Source organism: Etheostoma cragini, chromosome 22 (genome assembly GCF_013103735.1).
Source record: "Etheostoma cragini isolate CJK2018 chromosome 22, CSU_Ecrag_1.0, whole genome shotgun sequence".
Classification (NCBI taxonomy): domain Eukaryota; kingdom Metazoa; phylum Chordata; class Actinopteri; order Perciformes; family Percidae; genus Etheostoma; species Etheostoma cragini.
This window is the reverse complement of record NC_048428.1, coordinates 21254752-21263790: the sequence shown is the minus strand read 5'-3', so window position 1 is coordinate 21263790 and position 9039 is coordinate 21254752. Positions and strand designations below refer to the sequence as shown.

The window sequence follows — 9039 nt, the reverse complement described above, 5'->3', positions numbered from 1 at the left end:
TGAGGACAACATGAAGACAACATGAGGACAACATGAGGACAACATGAGGGCAACATGAAGACAACATGAGGGCAACATTAAGACAACATGAGGGCAACATGAAGACAACGTGAGGACAACATGAGGACAACATGAGGACAATATGAAGACAACATGAGGACAACATGAGGACAACATGAAGACAACATGAAGACAACATGAGGGCAACATGAGGGCAACATGAGGACAACATGAGGGCAACGTGAGGACAACGTGAGGACAACATGAGGACAACATGAGGACAACATGAAGACAACATGAGGGCAACATGAGGGCAACATGAGGGCAACATGAGGACAACATGAGGGCAACATGAGGGCAACGTGAGGGCAACGTGAGGACAACATGAGGACAACGTGAGGGCAACGTGAGGGCAACGTGAGGGCAACGTGAGGACAACGTGAGGGCAACGTGAGGGCAACGTGAGGGCAACGTGAGGGCAACATGAGGGCAACATGAGGACAACATGAGGACAACATGAGGGCAACATGAGGACAACATGAGGGCAACATGAGGGCAACATGAGGACAACATGAGGGTTATCTTCTGTAAAGTCCTGCTGCTGTTTAATAAGAATAAAAAATACAGGCCGACCCATAAAGGATGTTTAAGGCTGTTACCGACACGAATATTTGGTTATTTTAACACCCGAGGAGGTGAGGGATGAAGGAGAGCTGATGTTAGACAGTGACTCAGCTCGCTGCCGGTTAGCAGACAGACGGATGGTTAGTTTGGAGCTTTCTGTGTGTTGACTCAGGTCACGACTCATAAGCTCAGCTGATAAGAATGGCATTTAAACGTCCTCTTGATGTTCCAGTGAGCGTTGGCTCAGTGATACGCAGGCGGGAAGATGTCTGGGAGAAAACTGGCTGAATACAGTTGAAAAGGGAACCTTTTTTAAGATATGTAGGTTTATAAATTCAATGTTTCAAAGCAGGATGCTGATATATTGTAACTGGAAAACTCCAAGGGGGGTGAGCCAACCTCCACTAAGCGGAGCTCTTGTGGCGCCATTTTGATGCTAGCTAGCACTCACCCGCCGTTAGCTTTCCATTGACAGCCATTCATTATGACGTCACTTTGAGAGCAAATAACTTTACATCTGATGCGTTTAAAGACTCCATTTGTCTGTTGTTTTTTTCTAAAGAAACACAACAATGTATAATAGGCTTCATTATCTTGTATCTCACGTTATGGCTTTGTAGCAGATGATTTTGTAAAACCACCCAACTTACCGTCGCATAGTAGAAGAATTACCGTAAAGCCTATGTTAATGTTTAATAGCATGTTAGTTAACAATAGTTAGCCTGTGCCCATGTTAATGTTAACTAGCATGTTAGTTAGCAATAGTTAGCCTGTGCCCATGTTAGTGTTAACTAGCATGTTAGTTAGCAATAGTTAGCCTGTGCCCATGTTAATGTTAACTAGCATGTTAGTTAGCAATAGTTAGCCTGTGCCCATGTTAATGTTAAGTAGCATGTTAGTACAATAGTTAGCCTGTGCCCATGTTAATGTTAAGTAGCATGTTAGTACAATAGTTAGCCTGTGCCCATGTTAATGTTAACTAGCATGTTAGTTAACAATAGTTAGCCTGTGCCCATGTTAATGTTAACTAGCATGTTAGTTAACAATAGTTAGCCTGTGCCCATGTTAATGTTAACTAGCATGTTAGTTAGCCCGGGGTAAGGACTTACGGGGCGGCTGTGGCTCAGTGGTAGAGCGGTTGCCTGCCAATCGGAAGGTTGTTGGTTCGATCCCCGCCCCTGCAGTCATGGTCGAAGTATCCTTGGGCAAGGCACTGAACCCCGAGTTGCCCCCGGTGCTGCGCATCGGAGTGTGAATGTGTGTGAATGTTTATCTGATGAGCAGGTGGCACCTTGTACGGCAGCCCCGGCCACAGTGTATGAATGTGTGTGAATGGTGAATGTTTCCTGTAGATGTAAAAGCTCTTTGAGCAGTTGTTAAGACTGGAAAAGCGCTAGATAAATACAGCACATTTACATTTACATTTACTCCCTACCTGAAGAAAGACCTCCATCGGTTTCTCACTGACAAATTCACTTTCTACTTATTATTTAGGACGATTGCGCGTGCACACAGGAGACAACAGTGGTGCTTTTACTGGTCTCGGTGGATAAATTAGACCGAGTCGAGGTCAGAAGAGGTCCAGGATTACAAACTGGGAAAAAAAACATTTGTTTAGTTTAATCCAGAACTGTTTTACCCTTAATGGATCTGTGTGTATCAGAGCTCATTAGAAGACAGAGATTATGTTATTTTTTGGATTAAATAAGGTCAAACGGTTCGTCCTTCTGCCCTTTCCCATCTCTATTTATAGTTTTCTGTTTTGAGAAGCAGAAAATGGAAAGACACGAATCCAAATAAAAAAATTTAAATGAAGATCACGTTAACCAAAAAAATTAATCTGGGAAAAAACACATACTTCTTGGTTGTCTTTCAACTAAGTAATTCAACTGCAATGCATACATTTTAAATAAATGTAAGGGGAAGAAAAAAAGTTTAAAAAGTTCTACAAGCATTATTCCTCAATTCCAGTATGGCTGAAACAAGAAGTGGCCTTAAATCCAGACCACATACTTTAGAGTGCAACCACAGCTCTTACAAACCTTTAAGATACTGTAGATGTCTCAAGCGGGTGAGTCTGAAGATCCAACTCATGCGTAACACGTGATCCACGTGGCGTCAACATAAGAATTCATGATATTATCATTATATTATTTATTTTATTTCTTAAAAATACATTTAAAAGTTGTTGAAGTTCAGCAGAGTGAGGGAGGAAATTAAATAAACAGACACATTCACCTTTAAATCAACATTTAAATGTATCCCCTGTTCATTTAAATGTCAGTGGAAACTTTATTAAATTAATTTCCGAGCAGCATTTGTTGTCAGTTTGATTCTCTGACAGCATCGCAGTTAAAGTGAGTTTCATCTCTTTCCACTTGAACGTGTCAGATGACCAGCAGACCCTTTTTTTTTAGTCAACATATTAAATATAAAGTAGCTATAAAATAAGATTGGTCCGTGCAGGATGTTGACTTTGGTAGTTTCAGATCTTTGAAGGCTGATTTTTGCATCAATTTGGAAAAATAAAAAATACAATACAACATCTGTGAGGAAAACTACATCGTACATACAATTAAAAGTATTGTTAGTGTAAACAAATCCCTGAAAAGATGCATGAAGTCTTGTGTGTGTATCACAGCCTGATACATCCTCTTCATCTGTGCCATAAAACACGTCAGTGAGCCACACATGTTCCTTCATAACTATGGACACACACACACACACACACGCTGTAGTTTATTCTGACTCAATCTCCCACACACACACACACACACACACACACACAGCGTCCTGCTGCCACGGATACTCACTAGAGCACCAAATGTAGATTAATCCGCTGCTAAAAATAGTCCCCAACAGAGGCACTTCTTTCCTCCTGTTTGATAAAAACTACAGCGAGAAACATCAGTCCAAGAATGTCTATGTCTATCTTTTTGATAGGTGTGTGTGTGTGTGTGTGTGTGTGTGTGTGTGTGTGTGTGTGTGTGTGTGTGTGTGTGTGTGTGTGTGTGCGTGTGTGTGTGTGTGTGTGTGTGTGTGTGTGTGTGTGGACAGGTCTGAAATACTGCTGAGAGCTGCAGTGTGTCTCAGTGTAAACAGACCTCCCAGCACACACACGGCAAGTCCGTATTTCACTGAAGTAAAGTGTGTTTCTCTTCATTTGGGAAGATCTTCCCTTTTGTGAAGAGCTGCCCTTTTGTGTTTACAGTCGATTTTAGCGCGTCTCCATGGTAACCATCAGCTTAGTCTATATCATAGACAGTGGAGGAAGGTCTGGCCAAGCTAAGCACCACCGTCCGGGATACCAGGGGCACGTTCAAAACAGTGTTCAATGACTTTCAATTATGTTTTCTGTCGTTTGGTGGCTGTGTCACAGGTGATACCCAATCAGCAGAGATGTTTTGTCTAGGCTGAACGTGGCCTTGGACACACACACACACACACACACACACACACACACACACACACACAACAGGTACCAATGAGATGAGGCTAATTAACAATGAGGATTCCCTGCAACTTTCTTTCTTCCAGAGTTTAAAACGTTTTTATTGGTGCCCATCATAGATTATAGATTTTTGTGATACATTTTAATAAAACTGTGGTTCAAAATACTACAATAAGGCAGTAGAATAGGTACATTTGGGGAAGCTGTAGCTCAGCTCTCCTCTACAAATGGAAGGTCGGCGGTTTGATCCCCTCTGATCCACATGCTAAGTGTCCTTTCACAAGATACTGAACCCAAAGTGGTCCTGTTGGCTGTCCCGTGTCTGGGACTGCGTCTCGACGTTGGGGGGGGGGGGGGGGGCCTGAAATGTTTCGAGTGCTTTAAATTGAAAATCAACACTTTTGTTGATGCTTTCTATTGATGTTTTTAACTTTTTTGTACGTTTTTGTCCCTTTTTTCAACACTTTTGACGTTTTTTTTTCAATTTTTGTCATTTTCTTGACGTTTCTGACACTACGTAACACTAATTTATTAACTTTAGTTTTACAGTTATTTTTTGAACTTATGGTCAATAAATAGATAGATAGATAGATATTTATTGATCCCAAAAAATGGGAAATTACAGCGTTACAGCAGCACACAAAATAAACATACATACAATATACATGAAATAATAATGATAGCAAAATATAAGAATAAAATATAAGAATATAAGAATAAATATTTAAATATATACAAGATGGGAAAAACAAAATGTGGAACTGTTTAAGTATGCTAAAATGTAAATGAACCAATCGGGCCGGTTGCCCTTATTGTGGTGTCTCGGAGTCTCATCTAGCACCCAGGGATGACGTGTTGAAGAGTTTAAATAAGGAAATTATACCTTATTTTTGAGTTAGAAAAGCAGAAATTAGGAATTATTGAGACTAAAATTAAAGGAATGGATGTTGATGGATAATCGCAGACTGGAATATGTTAACTTTTACTCAATAATATTTCAAAACCACTTTCAAAATTACCCATCAAAATCACCCCAAAGAGTGTTGTGAGGAACAAATCATGTTATTTTGGTTAATTACAGCTGGATCGGTAAAGAGAACATTGATATAGGAAACCGGGTTAATTTGACCCTCGGACAACATGAGGTTTAAAAGTTCCCAAGAATAGAAAAGTAGTCCGTTTACCATTGAGTGCACAGGAGCATGATGCTTTTTACTTTTCAGGGAAAACGTCATCTAAACACGTCCCGGGGATAAAAGCACATTACAGAAACGTGAACTTTAGTCCAGAAAAACTGAAGCACGTTTATCAAGCAGCAGCTTTGACCCTGAGACACGGAGAGCCGGAGTGTTTACTTTTGACTGACGAAGGAGGTTTGTTCACGTTGGAGATAATATTCATAATATTTATTTCCTCTCGCCCTGACAGGTCCATGGAAAGGTTCCTAGCTGCCAGTTCCACTGGGAGATGCAGAGGGCCAGGAGAGAGTGTCAGACGCAACTGAAGCAACAGATGCCTGCTAGCACAGGTAGCACACACACACACACACACACACACACACACACACACACACACACACACACACACAGGAGTTGTTTGGAAATCCCCCAAAGTGAAATAAATGCAGGATGGACAGCTTTGCCGTGACTAACAGTTTTGGCATTTGCATAAACATAAACTAAAAAGAAGTGTGTGTGTGTGTGTGTGTGTGTGTGTGTGTGTGTGTGTGTGTGTGTGTGTGTGTGTGTGTGTGTGTGTGGACTGAGGTCATTTATGTGAAGAGGAGGGTGTGTTCGACACACTTGCTCCCTATCAATTATTTATCTACCTCTTAGGTAAAATGCTCGGAATCGTGAGGAAGCACACAGTCTTTTTTTTAGTTTTTATTTTTTTTAAAGGGCATGTGTGTTTAAATGTTTCACCGCAGTGATGATAATAGAGCATTTTATCAGTGTGGTTTGCAGCTTGTGACTCCGGGTTCTTTCTCATGCTTGTCTATGTGCGTGTGTGTGTATTTGTGTGTGTGTTAAACTTGCAGAAATTGTATCTTCGAGCCCAAACCACCACCACATAGTCCTATCAGTCAGGTCAGATCAGTTCATTTCCTGTGCTGGAGGTCAAACATTTCAATAATCTTTAGCTGTACAAATTAAAGCTTATCCTCGTCACAGGTGGAAAGTAACTAAGTACATTTACTCGAGTTATTCCAGTTTCTCATCAACCTGTTTGTTTGTTGGCAGACACACCTGCAGAGTTCACTTTAAAATATCAATCAAAGGGTAAATACTGTTTATTTCAAACCTATGTTCCTATGTTTTTGTGTCTAAGAGACTGATGAAAACAACAATCTTTGACATTTGACTAGAATTAAGCAACATCGCTGCAGTCGGAGAAACAGCCTATAATGTAAGTTAATTGGGCGAAGTTATTAGGGCGTTTGTTCAGCTTCTATTTACCTGCTCGTTTTGACTCTGACAGGCTCAGATTAATATACTAATTAAAATTCTAACTAAACGTAATTGACTTCTAACGAGGTCAACCTTACTGTTAAAGATTGTTCTTTTTAACACATCAACATCCGTTAAAGTGCACTCGCTAAACGCACCAGACTCCATGTTAATAAACAGTCATTTTAGCATAAAAAAATACACTTCATTCAAAGTCGGCAGAAACAAAATAAAACTATGAAAAGCTATTTTGGGTCATCTTTCCAATTTTCCAACCATCACATCTCTAGTTTTGGTCGAAATAAACACATTCTGATGACATTTGATGATTTTATATGTGAAAATATGTTTACTCATTACACCCTAAAAGTACTGTTTTTTTAAATGGAGTCTGGTGGGTTTAGTTCTAGTGACTTCAGAGCTGTTTCTGGTTAAACAGAAAGGTCTCAAAGAGATTTTATAAAAGCCTGTATCTCTAGGGATCCTTTCCAAAATGTTGTCAGAAACCTTAAACAATAATCTGAGCCTTTTAGAGGCAAAAGCGACACTTTTAGTGGACCAAATAGAAACTAAACATTTGACCCCATACATTGCATCTCAGTCTGCAATGTTACAGCATTCACGCTTAAATGGAGCAATTTCAAAGATTGTTGTTTCCATCAGTCACTTGCACACAGAAACATTGGAAAACAGGGTCCATGTTTCTGTTACTGTTACCCTTTAAATCTCTGAAATTGGGCTGGGTGATATGGAGAAAATCAACCATCACAATATTTTTGACCAAATACCTCGCTATCGATACTGCAACGATATTGTAGTGTTGACTACTGGTGCTTTCACAAAATATTTACACAATGAGATTTTTGATAAACAATAATGACTAAGGGGGTAAAGGTTAATATTAGAACATTTACAAAAAGTCCGGAAAGTTCATGAAATGACACCACTTTGCTGTAATGCAGCCTTTCACTAGCATGGACAACGCCGCAACCATGTGTTAGTTAAAGATTTAATGAACATTATGAATGTGCAAATGAACATTAAGAATGTGCAAAATTGATATGGATGTCGTCTGATGGCTGGTCTGGGAGGATGTGTGATGACCGGGTGGAAGAGACTCAGGGTGGGGGTTTCCGTCTCAGAAGCAGTTTTTGCCTGAGTGGTTTACAGACCCCCAGACGGGACCTAGAAGAGACACGAGAGAGAGAAGTGCAGTAGGAAGGGAAGATGGATGAAGGAGAGGGAAAGGGAGGGTGGGTCAAGCAATCAGAGACACGAGTCTGGGTGCGCAGCACGGTGTATGTCGGTTTGTCTGGTGATTAGAGGTGTGGTTTAGGCGTGGCCCTGCTCCCGAACCATTTAAAACCAGGAAAAGACACCATGTTTTAGGACCCAAAGTGGTCTAGGGGTGGAGGACGCATACAACACGGCACATGACACATATTACGAAGTCCCGTCTCATATCACAATATCTTGTATAAACTATATAAACTTATAAGTGAGTAAACTGTTAAATTGAGAGTGTCTGTTCCCTTCTGATCTGGTCTGAACTTCAGAGTCTCCACAGAGCCTGGATGTGGATCCATGTATCCTGAGTGTTGGTGCCGCAGCAGGCTCAGTGAGGATCAGTGAAACCAGTAGCTCAGCCAAACAGGAAGTTGTGATTTATATCTCCTTGTGTGTGTGTTTTCGTCCAGGATGTCACGGGGAGTGGGACAACTTCTCGTGTTGGCAGAGCGCGGCGGTCGGCCATGTGATGACCCTCCCCTGCCCCTCCCCCCTCCTGAACCTGTTTGGAAAAAACGGTGAGTCCGACATCATCGTCACATCCGATGTTGACGTTCACATCTGGACATTTCAAGGAATATGCACCCAGGGAAGCGGTAGATCGGCTTTGCAAAAACCCACCCGGAGCGTTCTATGAATGAAATGACGCGTTTATGACGCAGTGACACATAATGTCGTCAGACACTTAGACTGTTAATCTGCGCCTTTCAGCGGCAAAACAAGCACTTTATGTGAAGGTAAATACAAGCTGTTAACTTACATTGTAGCTTGTTTCTCTGCTGCCGACTACAGCGATCTCACTCAACACTGCACAGACAGGTTGAACAAAACGGTAGTTACCCTTTAAGTAAAGATTCATGACACTTTTGTTCCAAAAATAAAGACAAACAATTGGCTCAACTATCTCCAACAAATTGGGGAATTGTCTCAGAGAGAAGTGTCTTTGGCAAGTTTTGTTAGGAAAGTGTCTGCAGACAAAACTCCTTCTTTTCCTCTGGGCGTAGACAACGACACGAGCTGACTCTGGAGACAAATAATACATCTTCCTTTGATCTCTCACTCACTCTCTGCTACACCAGCATCCTCTCCCTCTCTCTCTCTCACACTCTCTGCTACACCAGCATCCTCTCCCTCTCTCACTCTCACTCTCTACTACACCAGCATCCTCTCCCTCTCTCTCTCTCACTCTCTGCTACACCAGCATCCTCTCCCTCTCTCTCTCTCACTCTC

The 9039-nt window shown here is 41.3% G+C and overlaps 1 protein-coding gene across 1 annotated transcript in view; it reads left to right on the top strand.

Moving 5' to 3' along the window:
• Nucleotides 1-9039, top strand: part of LOC117938276 (vasoactive intestinal polypeptide receptor 2-like) — a 34106-nt gene that overhangs the window by 3964 nt on the left and 21103 nt on the right. The window contains exons 2-3 of the mRNA XM_034862799.1: nucleotides 5504-5603; nucleotides 8220-8327. Of these exons, the coding sequence (XP_034718690.1) occupies nucleotides 5504-5603; nucleotides 8220-8327 (208 nt within the window). The remainder of the gene's footprint in view (nucleotides 1-5503; nucleotides 5604-8219; nucleotides 8328-9039) is intronic.